This window comes from Protopterus annectens, chromosome 2.part0, assembly GCF_019279795.1.
Source record: "Protopterus annectens isolate FY-2018-M chromosome 2.part0, PAN1.0, whole genome shotgun sequence".
In the NCBI taxonomy this organism is placed as follows: Eukaryota; Metazoa; Chordata; order Ceratodontiformes; family Protopteridae; genus Protopterus; species Protopterus annectens.
Genome location: NC_056728.1, coordinates 1,677,279,830 through 1,677,306,624, shown reverse-complemented (window position 1 = coordinate 1,677,306,624; position 26,795 = coordinate 1,677,279,830). Strand labels below are relative to the sequence as shown.

At 37.1% G+C, this 26,795-nt stretch overlaps 1 protein-coding gene across 1 annotated transcript in view; it reads left to right on the top strand.

Annotated features, from left to right (window-relative positions):
- FHAD1 (forkhead associated phosphopeptide binding domain 1) overlaps positions 1-26,795 on the top strand; it is a gene marked incomplete at its 5' end in the record, with an annotated part of 2,130,934 nt that overhangs the window by 1,093,806 nt on the left and 1,010,333 nt on the right. Inside the window, 2 exons of the mRNA XM_044060429.1 lie at positions 5,307-5,396; positions 26,128-26,365. Coding sequence (XP_043916364.1) covers positions 5,307-5,396; positions 26,128-26,365 — 328 coding nt within the window. The remainder of the gene's footprint in view (positions 1-5,306; positions 5,397-26,127; positions 26,366-26,795) is intronic.

Here is a 26,795-nt window from a genome sequence, read left to right as displayed (position 1 = left end):
GAGCTGGTCAACAGTACCAGGTGGCGCATGTTTTTCAGATGTTCTTGTCATGCTCCCAGAATTTATCTCCAAGAGGAGTGACAACATCAAAAGTATGCAAAAAACAAGCACTGACAGTGCACACAAAGTTGTCATGAGAAAGTGTGGCAGTTACAGGCAATGCAGATTTAATTTGGCCTCTAAAAATGTGACAGTTGAAAATTACCCTAGGGCCATAGCTAGCAAGGGTAATTACAGCTGTGTAATGAGTGGAGTAGTTTACTTGGCATGCCGTGCAACATGCCCATCTTTTTACGTAGGCAAAACCAAGAGGGCTGTCTGTAAGAGAATTTATGAGCACTACAAATGCACTGTGTAAGCATTCCTAAGTATGCTACAGTTTTAAGAAGTTTGAATTTTTTGTTTTGGAAAAGGTGGCTAAACCTGAAAGAAGTGGATATTGGAGAATTCTTATGTCAGTTATTGTTAAATGTTACAAATGCCCCCCCCCCCCATTCTGAATGACCAGATCTCAATCAGTAGTGCTTTAAGCATCAGAGTTTCCAAGTTATAGAAACTTAAAGATTAATTATTATGTTTTTATTGGACTGTGCACATCAAAAGTGCATTTTAGTTGTTCATAGGCATTGCTTGAGATTTAATTTCAAGTGACACATTCAATGAACATTTAATGAATTTAAATATTAAACCATCATCATCACATAAGTTCAGTCTATTCTTGACCAATGTTTTCATCTTATGCTTAATTTGACGCAGTTATTTAAACTGTAGATATCTTTACATTATTTTGTAAGATTGTAAAACTGTTCTTAAACTATTTTTGTACTACTTTGGAGCATTTGTCCTCAGGCATCTGCTGAAAATGGGTACCTACCCAGTCAGATATTCTCAGTAAACAAATGTTACTCAATCAATCAGTCAATAATGAATTTATATGTTTTGAACATTGATTTTATTTGTTTTTCAGGAGTATCTTGATTGGTTGATCACATGAATTGTGATCTTTTTTTTTTTTGAAAAGGAAGTCAGTATTGTTAATGGTTTGTTCTGAAGAAGTTTTGATGTGAAGAACAAAATCGCTTATCAAATTTATTTTGTGTACCTCAGGCATTTTTTGATGTTTTATGCGTGGTCTTTAGTTACATCTGATTTTATTTTGGTAATTTATTTTATACATTTTGGGTATATCTTCACAGGAATTGTTCAACTCTGGCACTCAAGGTATTATCGATGCAATGCTGACTTCAGTTAACCTGCTAGCTGGAGATCTTATATGGTTGTGTGTATATATATCTATATATATATATATATATATATATATATCATTAATGATTTCCTTGTGTTGCCATTATTTAATCCATTTACATTAATACATAATAGATTAATACTGTGTATTTAAAAAAATCCTTTAAAAGATAATATAACACATTTATATACCACATTAATTTAATTGTATATACGACTGTAATGCATTCCTCCAACAATATCTTAATATTCCACATTTTTTAATTCTTCCTTTCTACAAATTAAACTGCTAAACCCATAAATAGTAAAAAACAAATCTACAACAGTAACTGCATATATTACTAATAATATATAATCTACCATGGATACAAAAGTTCCTAGTTTGCCTATCAAATAGAGAAACTACTATACTGTCTTCCTACCTATCAACACCTGAAAAATTCATCAAAATACTATCTAAAAGCTACTGTGACTTACATATAATTAATATATATTATATATAAGTTAAAAATTATAACAGACTATTAATTTACTTATATTTTGCCATTCAAAACTACTACCCATTACTAAATAAAATGTTAATAATCCTATTATATTAATCACAAATGTTAAATAATCCAACAAATAGTGTACTATGTACTTATTTATGTAAATGTACTATAAATTATCCATTAAATATTCCTAAATTATTCACTCATTCAAACATTGTCATAACTAAATTTCTAAATAAATAAGTAGAAGATAGTGGGGCCTGAAGAGATAATGATATCTGTAAACTTACAGGTGACAGGTAATCTTATACTAAACTATTATACTAAAGGAACATCAATGCAAATGATAAAAGATATATTCATATTTTATAGGTCTACCAAAAGCTCTGAATTAATTTTAAAAGTACAAGTGTCTATATCTTAAAATTGTGTAACACTCTTAAGATGATAAATATTAAAATATTTAAAAATTATTTAACTTATTAAACTAATTCATAAAAATATGTACATTACTAAAGTCAAAGGGAATATCTTGGTATTTCTATTAGGTCATAAAAAACATTTGCAGTCTGTTTTGTATTCAAGTTACAATGCGCTTAATTCAAATCCCATTCTCCTTTCTTGGGTTCAAATATATTGAAAAAATCTACTTTACTTCCTATAAAAATGGATGTACTGATTCAGAAATATAACTGTTCTGACATATGAAATGAGTTTTATCATGTAGTATTAGTGGAGCTAAGAACGTACACTATGCAAGCTTCAAAGTTCATATGACCAAGCTTCAAATTTCAGTTTAAGGGATATTTCCAAATATTTTATATGATTTTCTAAGTAAATTATTTGAGATCTTGTCAATTCAAATTTCTGACATATGCAGGTATTTGTAATAGCTTTCTTATAAGCAGTTTGCTATTTAAATATATGTTCTGTCTTATTTGCCCACTGATGTTCTACCTTATACTATATAACTTATTTAATCATCATCATCATCTCTCTCTCTCTATAAATATATATATATATATATATATATATAGAGAGAGAGAGAGAGATGATGATATATCTATATATATATATATATATATATATATATATATATATATATACAGTATGATTATATATTTCAGAACTTAATGATACTGCTCATTTATTAATCTTACATAGCAGATATTTCATTCCTCGTTTATTTGCATATTATTCATAAGATGTTTACTCTCCTTATTAATTCTAGTATTACAAGTAATCTTGACTATAAAATAATTTCTGCTTTTCTGAGTTGAATGACTGTTTTTAGCCATTCTGAACCACTTTTCTGATCTAAACTTCACATTCTGACATTAGAATTTGATTACAGCATGTAAAAATAGCAACTCACAGCACACAGCAGCTACTAATTTCCTCTGTAAGTTTCTCATTCTTCTTCATTCTTTTGAACTGTTATAATCATTACCAAACACCTAACTTTACTTGTTTCCATTAATGTGTACAGTTAGAGTTAATAGCACTATAGCACAGGCTATTAATATTCAGCAAAATGTAAGCAAAGTGTATGTCAGCAACAGCTCAATATAAAATATTGCTATAGCTTTTTTACCAATATTTCACTTCTAGATAAATATTAAAAAAGTGACAGTTGTTATTTTGAGTAGATTTCTTGCATATATACTTGAAAAAAAAGAAAGAGAAATAATGTTCCTTCCTGTTTTCACAGACATTAGTGATGCATTTTAACTTAGATTTTCTTCAAAATAGCTCAGGAAGCAGGCAAAAAGCAAGGCATGCAAGAATCAAGCATTTTCACACAACTGGAACATTCTTTTGTTCACAAGCTTTTTAAACTGTTAATTGTTTCATAAACAACCCATGAAAGGAATATGTTACACAGGAACAAAGAAAACAAAATCACCAGCACTTTAACACTTCTAATTAGCATATAACTTAGATTTGACATTCACTTAACCCAGCAATGCACAATATCAGCAAAGCTAAGCAAATAAATAAAATTCTTAACTTATATATTCTCAAGTTTACCAAGTCTAATGCTTATAACTTAATGACGTTCTCTTACAGGAAGTATTTGTTTAACATTTAGAAATACATGTATAAGTTTAGTTAAATGAAACATATTACATCTTTCAATGTGAATGTAGTAAAACAGTAAAGCTAACCATTTATATTCCATATTATAAGAAATGTTTAGTTTAAAATATAAATACATACATACATTTTGAAGCTTAAAGTTCAGTACATATCTTTTACTTAAAAGGTAAATCTATTGTTTCAGAAAATAAAAGAATTGCAATTAGAGAGTAAAGCCATTTGTCTTTAAGCTTTTTAATTTTAGAAACAGTTTTCAAGGAATTCAGCTCACTCTGTCTCTTGAGGCATATACTGTTCCAATCCATTTCTTCAGTAGTATTATTAAGGATTTTATTTTTTTAACAAAACTGAATGCCTTCTCCAGAGTGTCATATAGTTTAGTTCATTCAGAAGGAACTATTTTGTTTAAAAAGAAATTCAGTCTGAAACTCACTTTCAGTTATTCTTCCTTCATGATCATTTAAAATTTCTGCCATGCTGCTGATGTTTGCACTTTGTTGTTTCATAAGAATTTCTAAATGTTCCATATTCTTTCTGGGCTCTTCTTTGTAACTTTCTGTTTTGGTATCCAGTTTGTCCATTGTCCATTTTAAGTAATGCATCCTGCATATTAGATATTATTGACTGGATGTCTTTTTTAACAAAAGTGTCCAAGTACCATTTTTTGAGTGGCTTATGTTGAAGTCTGCTCTCTCATAACCAAGCAGTTGAAATTCTGACAGGAAATTTACAGCTTTTAAAGAACTTGAAACTATAAATCATTCCTCTGACTATTAGTCAATAAAATTAGCTAACAAGTCTCTCAGAATATAACATTTTTGATTATATTTTCTGTCACAGAAAAGTTTTCAGTCACAGAACTTCCACCAGTTGCTGCTGTTAATTAGTCATTTTGGTCACCAACCTCCCAGCATGTTGAAACTTTGACAGTGTTTGTCTATACAGGAGGTAACATTTCCCTCTTTTATAATGTTTTTGATATCTTGGACATGAAGTATAGACAGGTTGTGAGATACAGATTTGAAAATAAAAAAGCTGATGTTTCTAAGAATAACCGTAATCATATTTCCAAGCTCATAGGAACTGACATTTAGGGGAGAAAAGAGATGCAGATGTACTATATAAAATGAAAAATAAATACTGCAGTATTCAAAATAAGTCTACCCAAGACTTGAAATCAATGATCTTTTTTTCATGAAATAACACTAGAATGTTTAGAATGTTTATAACATATGACAAAGTACAGATTCTGGAATGTTTGTTATAATTAATATTATATATATTTTTTTTATTTTTAAACCTGCTGGTGGGTATGCCCATTACACAATCAAATTTAGTAAGTGAAATGATGTATGTTCCTAGTATGTCTAGTTTTCACCATAATTTGTCACCAGTCAGATTATTCTATTACTGTAACTTCATTCAGTTCATAAAAAAATTATATCTGTTTATTTTATTTTTCTGTTCCAGATTCTAGATATGAAATATAAAGAAGAAGAAGCCTACAAATCTAAGCTGACTGATCTTATGAAAAAATATGAGGAAGCTAAAACAACAATTGTATGTAAAACTTATGCCCATACACAGCCAAATATCTGCATGCCAATTTTTTCACATTTTAATTGGTTGCATTTTCAATAGCATTGACAATCATGTTTCAGTTTATTTTTTGTCATGCCAGTTTACAAGAGATTTCATTACTTATTCACCATATTGATCACTGCCACAGTAACCTTAGCTATACGAGTTATATCCTGCCAAGGATATAAGAGCCAGTCAGTTTTAATGCTTAAGGGTACCTTCCACACACCCAAAATGTCAGGCAGCTGACTGAAAGACAAATTTGGGTACAAAGCCTGTAGTACATTGACTGCTGCTAAAGAGTATGCTCCTCTGAGACATTTGAGGATCAATGGTTGGCTTGTGTTGTTCTTCAACTGGGCAGATAAGTTCACTTTGAGGGGAAAAAACTTCCATTTACTTATTTGTGTTGCTGTTTTATCACTTTCCTCTTCAGGGGGAGTTATTTTAAAGCTAGGAGTATTGTGTTTTAATGGACTGTCACAAAATTATAATATACTTTTAAACAGAGTGCATATATTTCCTGACATTTTAAATGTGGTGTAAAGTAACTGAAAGCATTTTTTGTAAAGGCGAAATTGTGTTCATTTTACTTTTGTGGGGCTGGCATGGAGTTTTAAAATTCTTTTTATTGTGCTGTTCTGTCAAAAATGTAACTTTTGTAGGCTGGTAGTGTTTACTGGCATTTGCTGCTTGTCTTCCCTGAAAAGACACACCATTTCTGGACCATGAAATAGACTATCAGTCCCACGGCAGGTCCTCTTTCCAATCACAGAAAAAAATAAGCAAACAGCCTTTGCCATCTCATCAAGCTAGCAATTTGCTTCAGCTGCAGGTGGGTGACTCTTTTGTTGCCTTTTGCTGTACCTCAGACCACTCATCTTTTACCCCAGATCCCTCTGGTGTAATACCTATACCCACTATGGACCAGGGTTAAGCTACCTCTTCTGCGGCTGTTGGGGTCCCCTCAGTGGACAAGGGAGAGTCTCGCTCTTGTCAGTTCTGGGAGGTGGGAATAGGAAAGGTTTCCCTGTTGAGTCAGAATGCTGTATCCCTCCCTGGGGGGTTCATTCTTGTCCAAGGACAAGAAAAGAAAAGACATCTGTCTTTTAGGCCTTTGGTAACTCTATTAGTCCACTTTCCTGTCAGAAACAGGCAGAAAACCAAGCTTGTATCTACTCCTCAAATTTCTTTAGATAAGAGTAGTTTACTGGCTCTGACTCAGGGTTTAATTCAGGCTATTGATCCTTCTTGTAAAGTATTTTCTGGCAAAAGAAAGAGGGATACCTCTTTTCCTGAAGAGATTCAAGATTCTGAATATGAACAGGAAGATGCAGGAACAGATATAGTTTTTTTCCTCAGATTTCTCATTCAGATGCAGAGGAGAGCTCAGTTTCTGATTCTCCATGTGGGGGCTTCTCTTTCTCAGAGACTATTGCTAGATCATGCCACTGAGGTTTCTCAGTCCCACAAAAAATACTGTGAGTTGTTACTGAAGGATTTCCCAGATCCTATATCCATTCCTGCTGTTCTGTCTGCTTTAGAGAATGTGTGTATTACTGCCTGCAGTTTTCCTGATAGTCACCCAGCTGTTCCTAAAAAAGCAGACAGAATATATTAAGTTTCTCAGTCTTTTAAAATTTTATACACTATTCCCAAACTTGACACAACATTTGTAGCTCTAGTTGATCCTGCTATTGCTAAGCACCTAGTCATTTCCAGTCCTACTCTTTCTGACAAGGATGGGGAAATTTTTGATATGTATGGGAAAAGTGTATACTTCTACAACTTTGATTTTCAGTATTCTGAATTCTCAAGCTGATATGTTAAAGTTTATTCTGACTAATTGTGAAAGTATGAGAAATGTTTTATTTCCAGTTTCTTCTTGTGAAGATAAATGTGTTTTAAACAGTTTAGTTTCTTCTATTGCACAGGTCACTACTAATAATTTACAATATGTGTATAACTCTGATACTTCATCCAGGGCTATGGCCACTGGTACAGTTTTCAGAAGGATTACATGGCTGCATTCTCAGAACCTCCCAGCTGATGTTACAAATGAGATTTTTAATTTTCACCCTTGGCTAGTAATTGTTGGCCCCTTTGCTGCAGACGTGTTCAAAAATGTGATAAAGGACCAAGCTGATCCAGAGAATCTCTAAGATTTTTCATCCCTCCTTCCAAATTTCCCAAGTAATTTTTTAACTCCTCATCCAGTTTATACAAAAGCCAGAATAAATAATCTCAATAAAATGCAGATAAACAAAAGTTTAAGAAGAAAAGGCAAGGGTTTCCAAAATATGTCTTAAACCTCTCAAAACTAAGGACAGTCCAACGAGTCTGAATGACTGTTCAAGAGACCTTGTTCCCATACTGGTCCCTTTTTTTCTTCCAAAAGGTCTGAATCTCCAATATTTTCTTTGACAACAGATAGTTTCAGACAAATGGGTTCAAAAATCATTTAATTAAGGTTATGGATGGCAGTGGGAGGTAATTCCTATTTTCCATTCCTTATCTTCCAGATAAGAATTTTGTTTCCACTGGTTCTTCATCACATGCTGTTCCAAGGAATGATAGAACTAGTTTATTCTTCTCAGGAGTGGAATTTTTTATTCAAAGATGTTCCTAGTGCCATAGAAAGAAAATGTTTGAAGAAAACTTCTCGATCTTTCCTTCCTAAGCCCAAATTCAAAATGATATCTCTTTATGACCTATTACCTCTTCTTCTTCTTCTTCTTCCTCTCCTTTCAAGTTTTCCTGGTGACACTAAATGTAAAAGATATTTTTCATCGCATCCCTATTCATCCACATTTTAGATGTTTCTTAAGGTTTTAGGTCTGGATCACATTATCAGTATCTGCCTTAAACTTTGGACTCTCCACTGCACCAAGAGTTTTCGCAAAGTATTTAGCTTCAGTAGCTCATTGCAGGCTATAGCGTACCCACAGTTTCCATATCTAGACAACTTGCTTATCTTTGCAGAATCATTTTCAAAGTGTTTAGAATCTCTCTCTGTCAGGTTAGAGATCTCTTACATAAGCTGGGATTCCAAGAGAACATTCAAAAGTCTTTACTGACTACTTCAGCCAGGATTGTGTTTATAGGATGTCAGCTAGACAACTCAGTTCTAAGAGCTTTTCTTCCACAGGGAAATACATTGATCTATACCTAGATATATTCTAAGGTTTTCCACTCAGACTTTGGTTACTGCAAGCAAATACATTAGGATTTTGGGTCTCATGATATCTCTGATTCTTATGATACCCCTGGCAAGGCTCCACAAGAGAAAAATACAGTGGTGTCTGAAATCTCTTTGGTCCCAGCACCAACACCCTTTATCTTTTCAAATCCTAGTGCTAAAGTTTGTCGGAGGGAAATCATTTGGTGGAGACAACAGATATCTTTAATTCTAGATCTCCCCTTCTCCATTCCTGCTTGAACACATTCAGTCACCACAGATGTCTTGGACTTTGCTTGGGGAGTAGGTTCAGGAGGCATAAAAGTGCAGGGGTTGTGAGACACCAAAGACAGATGCAAGCACATAAATATCAAGTAGATGCTTACCCTGATCAAGGCATTTAACTCTCTGAACCCTCATTGGTCCCTGGGACCTCTTCAAGTAGTTGCCGGCAATACCACAGTTATGTGTTACATCAACAAATGAGGGGGAACCAGATCGTATCCCCTTTGCAGACTAGCCATTTTATCTTAGGCTATAGCTTTACAGCACACTCTCACTCTACAAACATCCTACTTTTCATTAGAGCAAAATTGTTTGGAAGACAGGCTGAGCAGGAGCAAGGCACACCCTCATGAATGGAAACTAGATGAGTCTTTCAAGATTTGATCTATGTGAAGGCAGTTCATTAAGTAAACCTCTTTACATTTCCTCTGAACAATCAATTGGCAAGATTCTGTTCCGGGACACCATGCAAGAAGGCCTGAGAGACAGATGCCTTTTGTTTTCTTTTTCTTGGACAGGAATGTACCTGTATGCTTTTCCAACCTTTCCACTTATATCCAGGGTACTACTGAAGATTCAGAAGGAATCCCCGAAGATCAATGTGGTGACCCCCTTCTGGCCCAGACAACTGTGGTCCTTCCTTTTTTTGGAAATGGCCAGGAGCAATTACCACATGTTTTCTCACAGACAGGATCTACTCACACAAGAACAGGAGTGTTTGATACACACCAGCATCAATCAACTTCAGTTGGCTGCCTGAATGACAGAGTCTTAATTCCTTTTAGGCACCAACTTACTGAGAACGTGCAGCAGGTACTAATGGAGACAAGAAAGGCTGCTACTGGAAAATCATATATTAACAAATGGAAAAAGTTTTCTAGTTTGCACCAACAATGTAACCAGTACACATTCAGGGCTAGATGTTTTCTGGTTTTACAATATTTGTGTGAATTACTATCCTTAGGCCTTTCTAATTCCTGTATCAAGGTTCATTTATCAGAAATTTCAATATGTCTGCCCATGGACCCTTTTCAATGCAATCTCGTGTCAAAATGCTTTTGAACAGGGTTTGCATAAGAGTCCTCCATGAATACTGGTGGCCACTCTTTGGGATCTTAATTTTGTGTTAGACAAGATAGCACTTCCATTTGATCCCGCTAATCTGGCTGACTTGGGGTTCTTAACACAGAAACCAGTTTTACTGATTGCTCTGACCTCTGCATGAAGGGTATCTGAATTGCAGGTTATTATGGTGAGTCAACCCTCTCTCATTTTCCATAGTGACAAGTTTATTTGAGATCTAATTCTTCTTTTATGCCTAAAGTGCTATATGAGTTTACTTCAAACTATCCATGTCCTCATTTTCTTTCCAGAACCTAAAGATGAGGGAGAAAGTGTAATTCCATACCTTGGATGTCCACAGACAACTCAGGTACTTTCTTGACAACACTAAATCTTTCAGATCTCTGTATCAGTTGTTCATTTCTTGTGAAAGTAAGAACGGCAACCTGTGTCAAAAGTGACTATTTCCAAATGGTTGTCTAAGGCTATTACATTTTGTTATACTCACTGTAACAAAACATATTTCAAACAGGGTCAAGGCCCACTCTACCAGTGCCTTGGCTTCATCTATGGCTTTTTGGAGTTGGTTGGATTCAAGCAGTATTCTAGAAGCTGTCACTTGATCCTTTGTACATACTTTTACAAAGCACTAAAAGTTTGATTCCTTCTCTAAGTCCAGATCAGGCTTTCCTAGGACCATTCTCCAGGGGTTCCTGGACTCTTCTCCTTCCATCTCCCAAATGTAATAAACTAAGGTAATCTACCTGTATAGCTAAGGCTACTGCAGCAGTGATCAGTATGATGAACATTGTATAGTTCTGTAAGTATACTTACCATAACATTAGCTGTTTGAATGATTGCTGCTGCAGTAGGTGCCCCCTCCCAGTATGCCCCCTTGTTTTTGGTATGCTTTTTATGCCGGGTTGTAGAAATGTATTTTTTTATTGTTACTAGCTTTGTCCTTTCAGGGCTCAGCCTCCCTTTGTCTGTTGACAGGAAAGCTGTTAAGGGCTTTTCAACCAAATTTGTCTTTTAGTCAGCTCAGCTTGAGCTGCCTGACAGTTTGGACATGTAGAAGGTGTCATGAAATTTTGAGGCTGTTCTGCTTTTATATCCTTGGCAAGATATAACCCATGTAGCTAATTACTGCTGTATTGATCATTCGAACATGTACTGTTATGGTATGTTTACTTACACAACTGTACTTTATCTCCAAAGGAGAAAATGACCATGTGTACAGTGTGCTTACTACAGGAAGCACAATATGTAAATGTATTTAAAAATTACATTAGGTTGAATTATAAAACAGTATATGCTGGAAAGTGTACTGTTCAATGAGAACATTGTTCTGTGCAAATATGGAGTATAGTGTTTTGTGTGGTTTTAAAATCCATTTAAAATAGTGTTGGAGGAGTTTTCTCTCAGATTTTTGTCTTTACAAATAACTACAAGTCAGTATAGATTTTATAGTATTTCTGCATAGGACTGATGACAGATATTTTCCATTTAGCAAGTCTCATGGCCACAAGTTTTACTTTATCGGTAGGGAAGATTTTAGAGACAAATTAGAAGAATGATCATTCTGCAGGACTCTGATCAGCAAAGTTGGAAACAGACAAACTGTCCAGAGGACCCTGCTGTTTTTAATGACTGGCTCATAAGGGAAATTAATCCTCTGTAATTCATTGATAAACTATAGTAATACTTTTAGTACTGTCCTAACTGATGACTGATAATGGAAGCAGTATTGTGATTTAGTGAAAATGTTGTATGGATTATAAGTGGATAAAGGACATGTTCCAAATGATTGTGATAAATAATAAAATGTCTCAGCTAAAATAGTTATGTGGCATGTTTGGAAATGCAAGTTGTGCTAAGCAGCACTGTTTATGCCTTTTATATATGATACAAAGCAGGTTGTGTATAAGAAGTAACTTTGCGCTGCAGAGCCAGGACATGCATCTCTGACTCAGGTGACTGAAGTTTGTGTGTGTGTGTGTGTGTGTGTGTGTGTGTGTGTGTGTGTGTGTGTGTGTGTGTGTGTGTGTGTGTGTCTGTGTGCTCACATGTGCGCGTGTGTGAGATTTTCAATATTTATTTCAATTCCATTTCATTGACATATCACTGGCATTTAATATCACATTTCCAATATTTATTAGGACACATTTTAAGTCAATGCAATGCATTGCAATCCTTGACATAATTTCTGGAACTGTTAGTATATCTAGAAAGCTTCTTCATCAATGTAACATTTATTAGATATTGTGTTGAGAACAGTTTATGGTCTTAACTGATGGAGATGTAGATGAAACTCACTCAGGTATTCTAGACGGTTCTTATAGAGGATGTGATTTCATTACTTCCTGCTTGAAAGACTTTTGGAGTTTCTGTTTGGATATCTCTCCAGGCATTTATTGTACAACTTGATCTGATAGTTATGCACTTCTTAGGGCACCAGTTAGCTCTTGTCACTCTGATAGGAACTTATTCTTGGAAGTATTTATTTTGAACATGTTTTCTATTTCCCCTAAATAGTTTTCCTCCTGCAGTCTGTATGACAGGTGACATCATATGATGACTTTTCCTAAGCACAACTGCTTCTTACTCCTTTTTTTCAGATCTTTGTTGAATCATCATTGTATCTCTCCCCTTAAAAAAATATATTTGTTTTGCGTGTTTGCAATAATGTAAATTGGTATCAGTTTCTATTGTACCTGATAGTTCTTAGGCATCAGTAATGTTGCGGATGTGAGAATCCATCTTCTTAATCTATAGCCTGTAAGTAGATGGAATGGCAATAGACTAACACTGTTGAATGGATATATTTTAATAATGTTATATGACAGCCCTTGTAATAATTACTGTTAATGTCCTGCAAGTTCTTCATCAAATGTTTAGCAGTCTGTATAGGGTATATTAACTTAACCATTTGAGTGAAGGTAATTTAGACTGGATGCTATATGCTGAAATTTCTTTTGTATATCAATATCTATATATCTGTATCTATATATGTACATGTATGTATATAAAACTACAAAGTTGTATCTTTAGAATATAGCTTTTAGAACATTTGTCATATCTCTACTTGTAGAATCATATGCTTTTGCAACATCAATAAACTTCAGTAGTAATCATCACAGATCAAATTCAATGTGTCTTCACACTGAAGCAAGTCTCTACCAATGTTAGTCTGCGATTTTCTGGGCACTTAAAAAGATAATGTAGCTTCTTTTGGATTGTGACAGACATTACACACTGCATAGTTCTAACTTTTGTGTCCTACATTAACTGACATTTTCGACCAAAAATAAAACATCTTTAGCTCTTTGCAATGCCAAGGTTTGATTCTTGAATTCTTACCGCCATGTATTTCCTGTACTCATTAAGCACTACAGTTTTTTTTTTGCTTTGAACATTTACCCTTCTATGTAGCTAATCTTCATTTTAAATGTAAATCAAGTCTGTATTTCTATCCCTACTGTAGCTGTCATCCTTTCACATTTGCTTCATTAAGTATTTGCATTTCTGGATCAATCTTTGTATATTTCTGAAGATTTTTCAGGCTCATCTGTCATGGGGAATTGTAGGGTTATGTAGCCAACTTCCAGTTCATCAACAAGCAGATCTACTTGCCACTCCAACAATTATGAATGAGTCTGTGTAATATAGTATAGGCATCTCTTCTTCTGACTTTCAGTTTGCTTATAGGTTGCATCTGTGTAACTACCACAGCATTCTTTGCAGTCTCTGCAGTGCCTTGCACAAAAGCTACATAAGTATATTCTGAAGTTGTTTATAATTTCAGTGCATAGTGTTGTTGCCTAACGTAGCGTTGTCACCGCACAGCAAGACGTTGTCGCATTCAATTCTCAGCTAGAGCGTCTTCTCTGTGGAGGCATGCGTGAATGGGCGTGCCTTCGTTGAAGGTTGAGCGTCAGGGCTAGTAACTCGGCACATAAAAATCCACTACCAAACATTAGCGGACCGGAGTTCTGCTGTGGCGACCAATAACCGGGATAAGCCGAAAGACACAAACAACAGTGTTGTCACCTAAAAGCAAGAGGTTCTCCAGTTCAGTTCTCAGGTGGGGTGCCTTCTATGTGGAGTCTACATGTCCTCCATGTGTTTACATGGGTTTCCTCTGTGTGCTCTGGTTTCCTCCCACATTCCGAAGACATGCAGTATGTGGATTAGACACTCTAAATTGGCCATAGAAGTGAGTGTGCATGCGAATGTGTAATATAGAAAAACAACTGCAGCAGGGCTAGCCACCTGGCTTTGTGATTCTTGGCTCTAGATAATTGTTGCTGTTGAAGAGACACCCCGATCCTATGTGCAAAAATTGGAAAAGAGGTTATGGATGGATGGATGGATGGATAGATGGATATATAGATATATTTTTTTCATGGAGCATTTCATCCCCATATATGTATATAACTTCTGTGCTTGTAAAGGCTTTTGACCAATAAGTACCTAGTTTATCTTCTATAAAATCATTGTTGCAATTCTATTCAGATTAAAATCTATTTGTAAGTTGACTGACTTATTGACACCAAACTATCTTCCCTATAATGGAGGCATTTGCAGTATGATTTTAATTTTCTTTTCAACTGGATTCAGACCCTTTAAACTTAAAATGTAACTTTGATATTTCTTCTCTGTTTACTCTTAATTTAAACTTATTTCTCTTCAATCTATCATTATACTGTCATAGTCTTTTCAACAGTCATATAAAATATTTATCATGTCCTTTGTTGGTCTTGATTCATACTAGAAAAATAATCAGTTTTATTCACAACATTATAAGTTCATAGCTAACTACTAGGCCTAGTAATTACCCTGTTCTAAAGTATGTTTAGCTAGTGCACTATATTTTTGACCCTTCCATGTGCAATAAAGGTGATCCCTGATGCGCTGTCACAGACATCTATTTGTTTTGCCTACATTCATAGGTTCATAGGTTGATACTAGGCTATCTGCCTTAGGGCATTTGTAAGCCTAGCCAGAGTGTGTTTGGCTTTCGCCACCCTTTTAGATTAGTAGACTGTGCCTTTGAATAGTAGGCCACAGAAGATAGCCCTTTTAAGGTTAGTTTACTGTGCCTCTGTCTAGCAGGGACACAGAAGAGATCCCCAGGGTAAACTTACGATCTCCCATCCACTCGTCAAGATTTCTCTTGAAGAGGGTCAGTGAGGGGCTCTGCCTAACTTGGACTGGGATTTTGTTCCAGAGTGAGGGGAGCCTCTGGGATATGAATTTGTCCCTCCAGCATGTCCTATTTATTTCTGTGCTGAGGTTTAAGTCCCTGGAGCGTGTAGCACTAAGGGATTTGGATTTCCTGAGGTAGAGCATGTCCATTAATTCTGGGTTGGACATGGCTTTATACGTCAGGCACAGATTGCCTCTGAGTAGGCGGTAAGCAACTGAGTAGAGCTGGAGTTTCTTTAGCCGAACTGCATAGGGCATCTGTTTGAGTCCCTTGATCCTCTTGGTGAGGTACTTTTGGGGTCTTTCCAGTTGCTGCAGGTGTTGGGTAAGGTACATCCCAAATGGGGCATTGTATTCAATTATGGGCCTGATGAGTGATGAGTAGAGGGGCACAATGACCTCTCTTGATCTAGATATGAAGCCTTTCGTGATAAGGTGGGCTATATAGAAGGTCTTTCTTACCACTTTGGCAACGTGATTGTCAAAGGAGAGATTACTATTTACTTGGGTCCCCAATTCCCTAATTACTTCGTCGGTACTATGTGGTAATTTGTGGGCACTTTGTTTTTCCCAAAGGGGATGACTATGCATTTTTTGGCATTTAGCTTTAGGCCATGGCTCTGGCACCAGTTATCCATCTCTGTGAGACCGTTTTGGAGGATGCTTATGTCAGCCAGAGAGTCGATTATGGCACCCAGTTTGCAGTCATCTGCGAACTTGGTCAGCCATAGTCCTCCCGTGTTAGCCTGTACCTCAGAGAAATATATACTGAACAAGAGAAGTCCCAGGACTGAGCCTTGTGGGATGCCACTTGTAACTGGTTTAGAGTCTGACATGGAACCTGCAGTTCTGACCATGTGGGTTCTATCCCTGAGCCAGTTTGCAACCCATCTTGTGACATAGGGGTTGATATTTAAGCTGGTGAGCTTATTTATGATGCCCGAGTGGGGTATTGTGTCGAAGGCTTTTGCGAGGTCCAGGTAGGCTGTGTGGACTACCTTCCCTTCGTCTATGGCTCTGGTAACTGTTTCAAAGAAGTTGACCAGGTTCAAGAGGCAAGATCTGCCCTTAACAAAGCTGAATTGGGTAGGATCCAGTGTCTGGAGGTTCCCAATGTCTTTGTTTATGAGTTCCATGATGATACGCTCCATAGCTTTGCAGACCAGGCTAGTCAGGCTTATAGGTCGATAGTTTCCGGGGTCTGTTGTGGCACCACCTTTGTGGAGAGGGAGCACTGTTGCTGTACGCCATTCCTTGGGTACATATCCTGTAGTAAGGCTGAGATTGAACAGTGACATTATGTGAGGGTTAAGTTCTTCTTGAAGCTCGTGTAATACGCAGCCTGGGACACTGTCCGATCCCATTGATGCTGTGTTTTTTGCTTTGGAGAGGGCAGCTCTCACCTGTTTATCTGTGATGTCAGGGAGGCTACACTCTGTTGGGATAGACATTTGCTCTTTTGGGGGGATGGGGGGAGAAATTTGTACTGAACCAGTCTGCCAGGATGTTGGCAATGTCTGTGGGTTCAGTGTATTTTTTGTCATTTTGCACTAACTCAGAGCATATCTGGGAGTTGCCACCCAGGTTCCTGACATAACTAAAGAAGGCCTTATGATTTTCTTTAGTGTCTTGTGCAATTTTTCTTTTGAAGCTAGCCTTAGATGATTTTATGAGGGATCGTAGTTTCTTGCTAGTACTGATCAGAGATGCCTTCCCTTTTTGGGATTTTGCTCTATCATGTAGTAGCTTCCTCCCTCTGCTGTATAGCTTATTTATGGCTGGGGTCCACCAGTCAGGTCTCCTGCCTTTGTGTGAGTGAGTATTGGTTTTATTTGGGATAGCACGATCCATGCATTCCTGTAGGTGTCCATAGAATACATTTGTAAAGGATTCTGCGGTTTGAGCTGTATTTTCTACTAGCCCGGGGGCTTTGAAGGATACCACCTCAGTTGTGAGAAGTGTGAAGTTTGATTTTGAGAAGTTCTTCACCGTGGTTTCCTTAGCTGGGGGTGTGGACGGGATATGGATGTCCAGTAAAATTAATTTATGGTCTGACCTTACCAATGAGGGGTATACCTCTGGTGTGGAACATAGAGTCCTCATGTTGGTGATGACCAGGTCCAATATGTTTTCCCCTCTTGTGGGGGTGGTGACAGTTGTTCCATAGCATTTGAGTTTATAAATTCTAGGAACCGTTGGGCGAGGGTGTTGGGGCTTGAGTAGTTTTCCCAGTCAATGTTTGGGTAGTTGAAGTCACCCAATATAATGGTGTTTGGAGAGACCTTCATATTCTCCAGTGTTCTCAGGAAAGCCGAGTGGGGTTCCTGAGTCTGGGAGGGTGGTCTGTAGCAGGCTAAAAATTGAAAGGCAGTTTTGCCCACTGTTAGTTGCACATACATGGTCTCCGATGCTGCGTGCAGTGCTACTAACCTGGAGGTGTGGGTATCTTTGATGTATATGGATACTCCCCCTCCTTTTGTGGTTCGGTCCGAGTTTTGTGGCCGAAAAGCATGGTATGAAGTATAACCTGGTAGTGCTGGGGTGCTTTCAGGAGCCTTGAACCAGGTTTCTGTAACTGCACAGATATCGATATTCTCCATACTGAGGAGAGCCACGAGTGCATGCATCTTGAGGTTTAGACTTCTGGCATTGAGCAGCATTACCCTTAGTTTTTTTTTTCATTGTGTTGTCTATGGAGGTGGGTTTGTCTTTTGAGCCTTGCCTAAAAGAGGCACTATGGGGGTGGCAAGAGCCTTAGCCAGTATTCGAAAGCCCAGGGGTGACAGGTGCAAGCCGTCCCTAGCGAAGCAACGTGGCTTGTCGAGCATGTCATCCCAGGCTGACAGACACTGGATCCCCCTTTAAATTACACCAATACTTTAGCCAATTGTTAAAATTGATCATTTTGTCTTTATATTGTGGCATCATTTTTGGTGAGGGCAAGATGCTACTCAAGGTCAGGGTCATACTGGCCTGGGCTACATGATCAGAGAGCTCCTCTATGTTTCTTTTCATGTAGTCCAGGGAGGTACATCTCAGGTCATTCATACCAGCATGGACAATGACGGAGTCATACTTGTACTTGCTTTGGAGTGACCTGAGTGCATGCATTATGTGGCGGATCCTGGCACCCGACAGGCTGCTTACAGTGACCTTCTCCTTTTTCAGTCTGGTGAGTGGGACATCAGTGTGTCTGACAATAGAGTCACCTATTACAAGTGTATTAGGTGTGTTGTTTAGCCTTAAGGGCTGTGACTGTGTGGCACACTGACTTTGTGAACTATGTGATACGTGGGTATTGGTGTGGGGTAGGGTTTGCTTGGATATCTGCTTTGGAGGTCTCTGCTGCTTAGGCAGATTTTTATTTAGAGCCTCCGAATTTGTTTTTGTGTGTTTATGTGTTTGGTTTGTTGATGCGGTAGGTCTATGTGAGACTGGAATTGTGGGGTGTGTGGTTCCCTTCTTCTCCTGATTGACTGAGCCAGTACTGGGTTGAGAGAGCTCAGCCTCCAGTTTGGCTATATAGTTCCATCTCTCACATATATTTGAGCTTGTAGGGAGGAGAGCGTGGTCTGTGTACATAAGGCAATTGTAGCATTGCCTCAAGATTCCCAGATTCACCAGCTGGACTGGAGAGTAAACTATTAGCTATTTAATCTCAATTTTCAAGTTTGTATTTCATATTATATTATATGCATACATGCACATTTTTTTATATGTCAATTTTTATTATTTATTTTATTCATACTGTTTTTTACATTCATAATCACATTTTTTATTAGTAGGTTTTGCAAAAAAAGTTTCTCTATATTTAATACATGCTCTGTGATGTTTGATGTGTTCTTAAGTATTAATTGTTTTATTGGATTGTTTGGGCGGGGTTTATATATTTAAGCTGCCTGTTTTGAGCTTTTATTTCTTCTGAGGAAGTCTAGCTATTCAGCCGATGAAAGCGCTTAACTATGCAATAAATCGTTGGTGGAGTTCTGTGGATGCTTTCGTTCTTTATTTTTGGTTTTGCCTACATAAAAGGACCTACATGTTCCACAATGAGCAAGGTAAACACGGTTCTTTGTGTTACAATCTGCTGAGGCCTTCATCTTATACTCAAGGCCTCAGCATAAACATACTTTAGAACAGGGTACACACCATGAGTTTAAATTTAGTGTTGGAAATTGTAAATGTAGGGATAAGGATGGGGAATGTAATAAATAGGACAGAAGAAGCAGAACTTAAATGGATTATTAAGTTGAGAGCCCATCTGGGAAGGGGTTTGAATGAACACATTTCTACTGGACCAATGCTTAAAAATAGGAAGTTGAGGAAATAGTTGAATATATAAGTTAAGATGCCTTAATTTTATGAATGGTTTTAATACTTAGAATGTTGTTAATAGATGCTTATGAAGTGTTATGTTTAATGTTGATTAGAGTGAATTTAGTGTGTGTAAATTGGTTTACAATGTACCATAGATCACTGCATGGAAATGAGCATGACTGGTTATTTTAAATTTAAAGGGAGGGCTGATACTATTTAACTCTGATTGCACTGTTTTGTATTGTGGTCTGATGAAGCAAATGTAAGTTTGTGAAAGCGCTTACCCTGTCTTTTATAATAAATTGGAATTTTATGAAGAGACTCTGCTGTCGCATTTAAAAGTACTGCCGTGTACCTGTTCCAAATATATTTTTGTATAATTTGTTGTTTTCGTGCTCAGGAACAGTGTATTTGTTGAGGGGAATTTGTACTGAAAATCAATGTTTTCTTTCCTGAACCTAGAAATATGGGATGTAAGATTCTTCACACTTTAAGATGTCCACAGGCGTCTCAGATAATATCTAAATGACAACCAGTGTCAAAACAGACTAGTGACAGGTGTTTGTTTCATGCTATTGCCTTTGTTATGCTTACCATAACATGCCACTTCCACACAGGGCTAAGGCCTATTCTTCAAGGGCCTTGGCTTTTTTGGTGGCTTTCTGGAAAAGGATGGACTCTAGAGTCAGCAATGTGGTTCCCAGTACTTAGTTTACAAAGCACTACAAACTGAATTCCTTTTCAAGGTCCAGAACCGGCTTTGGTAAGTCCATACTCCAGGGGTTCCTGTAGACTTAGTTTATTAGCCTTCTCCCTTTTTTAGTTTTATAAGCTATGGTAATCTGCTACTGCAACAGTGATCTGTATGTTAAGCAGTACAGTTGTGTAACTAAAACTTACCATACCAGTAGATGTTCTAATCACTGTTGCAGTATTTTCCCCTCCATCCAGCCCTGGCTGTGTTGCCAGATTATGGATGCCCTTTTGTATATATTTTACTGTTGAATTATTTCCTAAAAGTTTTCTTTTCAGGGATCTTGCCTCCCTTCCTTGGCAAAAAAAAAAGCTGTCAGGTAATTTGTGCTTCCTCTCTCTTTCTGTGGAGCTCTTATCAAACTCTTGACAGTTGCAGCAAGTGGAAGGTGTCCTTAAGCTTTGAAAAGCTAGTCAGTCATGAGGGGTGGTACCTATATTAGGCTCCAGCAACAGTGATCTATTAGGTCATCTACACAGCTGTACTTTTTGGCCATCCCTTTGACTTAAGCAGGGTCATCACATCATACCATGGAAAGTAATTTTCTTCTATTCCTGGCTTCAGTAGCAGTGCAAAGATCAGACAACAGATTGATGTGCAGACTGTACCTTCTCTTTCTCTCTCTTCCTCAGAAAGAGGCAGGCATTTGATATGCATTCAGGCTTTCTTTCTCTATTTGAGCCCTTATGTTATGAGCATATCTAAGTTCTTAGAATGGTAAGAAGTTGAAGTGTGATAACAGACCAGTTTTATCTTATATTCTGTTAATAGGTGTTGCCTAAACTTATTCATTGACAAAATATTTGTCTTAAGATATTTAAGTACAGCACTTCAGCAGAATATGTAGGTAACAAAGGCAAGTACACAGTCTGAAGCTAGGGCCTACAAGTTTCATATCTGGCAAAAACAAGGAATCATTATAATATCTGTGAAAACTGCTCCTTTGTACAACATACTGTGGCTCACAGTTCAAATCATATTTTGGCTTCTGTTATGAAATCTCAAACACAAATGCTTGGATAGGAAATACTTGGTCCACAAATGTCAAAAGGTGCTTGTAGCATTACAGATAATGGTACAGCTCACAAACAGTGCTTTCAAGGGGAACAAGCCACCTGCATCCCTCACACCTCTGAACTTATATAAACCAAATCATCAGTCACAAAATGTTGGAGAAAGGAGAGAGTCCCCAAAACAGTGTACAGTAGTCTCAAGCTCTTACAGGAGTGATTATGTGATTTTTGCAATCTACTGCACTGAAGACTTGCAAAGAAGCCCATATTTTGAGCTGTATCCCTTTTTATGCTGCTGTATGGTCTTAGATGAACATGTTCAGGCTTAATCACATCTGCAAGTGCCAGTGATTCCATTTCATATTACAATACAAATTGTGCTACTCACATGTCATCTAATAAGTCGTCATAAATTTGCTTTGTAATAGTAAGAACAAACTAGCAGCAATACTAGAAATGGATGCACTTTAATTAAAAAAAAACATACTGTGTCGTTTTCTCATCATCTGTGGAACAAATTAAACTAGAAAAATCATTGAGAACTTTACATTGATATCTTTACATATTCAGAAATATTTTCCATCCCCTAATTTTGACTTCCAAGTCCAAACATATTTTCTTTGGCCTCTGTCCCCTCACTGCATTATCTCCCCATGTATTGTTTTCACTCATGGCATTCATAAGATAACATGAAAAAAGAGAAAGAAAGGCAGTCATCACTGCAGTCATGTAGTCATCTAGCAGGAGGTCTGAGGGTTTTTTTTTTTTTTGGTAATTCTCTTAGCAGCTTCATCCAGTAGCCAGAATGCTTGGTGCAATGATTGCTACATATAGTGCTCATTTCCACATACCTGCACCTCCAGCTATAGTGCCTTTATTCCTTAGAAAGCTTGTGACACCCTACTCTGTGTACCTAATGCAGGAATGCAATCATTGGCCTTCCCTAAAGTGCAGGGGTGTAGCTAGGATTTTCAAATTTGTACTCACAGCTCTCAAACTGCTACCCCCCTCCCCAGCCAAGCTACGACCATTCTTGTAATTCACGGTTTGCTCTTTTAGTGTCGAAGACGCATTCGCTGTAATGCCTCTTCAGTAATATAATATAAATTCACTCAAACTCGGTTCCTTGATTTGAAAATTAACCTGAAATGTCAGTTCTTTGAAAAATGCAGCATGGTAGTTGGGGTAGAGAATTTATGCTTTTGTTTTCTGTAACTAAGATACAGGTTTTGAGCTTGAGTAAATTACTAGGATGTTTCCTTCACACACACACCCCTACCTACCTCTTAGTGCAAGAAATATGGACAAAGCCTAAAATAAACAGGGACAGATATTAAATAAAGCTCTCGTGAACTTAGAAAGTTGCTAAAATAACAGGATTTGTGCTAGTATGAGAAAGTTGCTAGAATAACAGGATTTGTGCTAGTATGAATTTTTCTAAAGGACATGAAGTCTGAAACTCAAATGCCTGTCATTATTTTCTAACTTCAGCCTTCAATGATTTTCTAGAAAAATCACAAAATTTATGAGAAATAGACAAAAAATATGGGGCAAAAATTTGGTCATTCTGCAAAATTTGGACAGTTGAGAGGTATGCTACCTACCACACACACACACACACACACACACACACACACACACACACACACACACACACACACACACCTCAACCTCTTAGAACAACAAACAAATAAAACTGAGGTAAAGGCCCAAAAATAAGGACATTTTTTTTAAATATTGCTCTTATAAACTTAGAAAGATAATAGAATAGTAGTAGGTCTTGCATTAGTACGGATTTTCTGAAAGGTATGAAATCTGAAACTCAAATGTCTGCCATTATTTTCTAACTTCAGTCTTTAATGATTTGTGACTAATGTGCCAGAAAACCGCAATTTTATGAAAAACGGACCAAAAATGTGATGCAAAAATATAAAATTGCCAGACAATACAGCTGGGAACCTGTCAAAGAAGGGATACCATTTTAATATGAGCACAGTTAACTTAGAGCAGCTGACAAAATTAGAGAATCTACATGCATTTCTGAAATAAAAGTAATGTATAACTCTGATCATTACAGTTATTTATAAAAGTAAAGTAAACCCTCCATATTTTCTTCCAAAATTGCTATTTTGCGGAGAGATTATTAGGGGGAGAGCAACATTTTAAGCCAAAATTGGGGACAGTTGAGAGGTTTGGATATTCCTAATTCTATAAAGCGATTTGCACATACCTCTCAACCTCTTAATGCAGGAAATCTGGACAAGGCCAAATATATTGGGGGAACATACAAACAGTACTAAAAATTGACCCTGTATAAACTTAAGACAGTTGCTAGAATATCAGGTCTTGCTTTAGCATGCATTTTTCTGAAGATTATGACGTCTGAAACTTAACGTCGGCCATTATTTAGTGACTTCATTCCTAAATGATTTGCCAGAAAAGGTTTTGTTTTGCATTTTACAGCATGAACACCAATAAATATCTGCTAAACAAAGCAATGCAGTCTCACAATGAAACTAGACTTAGCATTAAAACTTCTCTGCCCTTGAAACTCACATTAATTGAAACAGCATTGAAACCCACATTCAAAGAAAATACATTTTGCCAGTGGCAGATAAAGATTAACTTTGGGCTGTTTTCAAATCATAGGCCCCTTGCACATGAAATATACACGTGCTCTTTGATACACCTTCCATCATAAAAGTCTACTCAAACTTCTACAGTCCACCAGTATCAGTAAATATGCACAATCTCTGAACTAGTAAAAGCCATCTACATAATTCCACATTAGAGAAATCTGTAACTAATGAAGAGGCTGCTGCTAGCAAACAACTTTATATTTCATGGTTTCATCTACAAATAATGTGCCTGTTGCCCTTGAGGAATAAATTGCCTATGTTGCATTAAAAACAATGATACGCTAGTAATATTGCAATAGGGAATGGATGGCAAACTGATAACAGTTCATAGTTACTACTAGATATCTTCGCCAAAACAGATTACAGCATCCACCCCCCTTTACAACACAGTACAGTATTAGCAATGCATCTACCTACTGTGGGAGAAGAACCCACAGCCTTCTGCATCAAAAACAAGTACACTACCTGTTGTGCTATTAACAGTACAAGCAGACTCTGCATAAGCAGCACTAAACTTAAGTTCCCCTGCAGCTCTCAGCTCCTTGTAAAATGTTGACAGCTGTATCTCTGAACTTTGCAGCACAAGAAATCTGGAAAAAGCCAACATTTATTGGGGGGGGGACAAAAGCCCAAAAACAGGGACACATTTTAAACATTGCTTGTATAATTTTGAAAAGTTGCTAGAATAAAATGCTGTGTTATCACCATGCATCTCTTGAACCCAGAACCATATACACTATAGTCAGTGCAACATACCACTATGCTAAACCAGCAGTTTGAAAAATAGGAAGACAAAATTAATGGCTATCAGATAGCTCTCAACCTCTTAGCACAAAAAACCTGGATAAACAAAGCCAATAATGAGGGAATACAAATTCAGTTCTCACTTCACACCTTAGCACAAAAAACCTGGACAAACATCAAAAACAATAATTGGAGAAATACAACTTCAGTTCTCACCATAGCTCACAACCATTAGAAAAGCAAATCTGAACAAAGTTCAGAAATGGTGGTGGTTAGGGACTTTAGGCTATTACTTACCCTGAAGCAAAGGTACAGGGTTTGAGCCTGAACACCTATAACCAGCAGGTGTATTATGCGGGGGCATTTACACACACACACACACACACACACACACACACACACACACACACACACACACACACACACACACCCCATTGCTTGCCCATGATACTCAATTGCACACACTCCAGTGCTTGCCCATGATACTCAATTGCACACACTCCATTGCTTGCCCATGATACTCAATTGCACACACTCCATTGCTTGCCCATGATACTCCATTACACTTACTTAATTGCACACACCATTGTTTGCCCATGATACTCCATTACACTTACTTACTTCAATTGCACACACTCCATTGCTTGCCCACGATAATCCATTACACTTACTTCAATCGGAAATCCATTGCTTGCCTTCCAAGTAACTTACACGATAATCCATTACAGCTCGCGAATCCATTACTCACATCATTGTTTCCCACTTGCGAATCCAGTGCTTGCTTGCCTTCCAAGTAACACACACATGATAATCCATTACATTACACTTACTTCAATCACTGTTTCCCGCTCGCAGCCAGCCAGCTGGACATGATGTAAGCTCACTTCCGACTGGCTGGTATGCTCCTTAAAGGAGCCAACACACTTTAAATACGTATGTTTATTTTTTTCAAAAAAGCTACCCCCCTTCTAAAATATTTGTACTGAAATCAGTACAGTGCATATGCCTCCCAACGTCCCTGCTAAAGTGGAGCTCTTGTGGCAAGATTCTGTGAACCCCCCCCCCACCAATGGATGAGACAACATCAGTTACTCACTCACATTCCTGCCCTACAAATTCCTCCTGGCACCAGGCAGCTTATCAAACAAAGATGATTATCTATTATCAAGATCAAATACTGTGTGTAACCCAGCTGTCGAGGTCCAAAACATTTTGATGTTTATTATATTTCACCTGAAACTAGTGGCAGAATATATTAAAAGAAGGTATTGATTAATGTATGGCACTCATTGAGCCTTATTTTGATTTCTGTCATTACTATTTTGGTTGTTGCTATTACTTAGTACGAGTATTTTGCCTACGACTGTGTCTGACATTTATTGTTAGAAGGTTACAGTGTGTTTGGTTAACTTAATGCATTAATATAACCTAGATCATTAGCTGCAGCTTGCTCATGACATTGTATCGTTGCTGTGTCACTATATTGATCATGCACTCATTTCTTTCATAGGATGCCCTCGAGCAGGAACTAACAATTCAGAAAAACAAGCTGAAATCTGAAATCAGTTCCTTGCAGGATGGGCAGAGCACAGAGAAACAGAAACATGATGAAGAAGTGGTAGAATACAAGGAGCAAATCAGGCAACACTCACGCACAATTGTGGCTCTTGAGGACAGACTGCAAAAAGTGGCTACTCAACAACAGGCACTCGGTCAGGAAAATACAGTTTTGCAACATAAACTCAGGGGTAAACTGCAACTGTTAATCACAATGTACTTATTAAACAAGATAAGTGAAATATAATGAATTCTTTCTAACTGAAAAAGTTTTAAAATTAAACTCTACATGAAGGTAAGTTTTTCCATAAAAACTTGCCACTTCATGTTACCAAAGTAAAAGTGTTGTGTTTCAGCCATTAGACAGACTATTTTATAAGTCCCTGGTTTTTAGTTCATTCATCACTATTCATCAGCTACATGCAAGAATTGTACATAATAAACTTTCATAAAGAGAGAAAAGTCTACCGTATGACAACAGATCTTCCTCCTTCATAGTTCACAGTTCATAGGTACTTACTAGACTGTTGATCTGTGAGGATCTTAATAAGCCTAGTCTTACATTCCCATGGTAGATTTTAGCCCTTTAAATTTTACATATGAATAACCCAGAAATAGGCT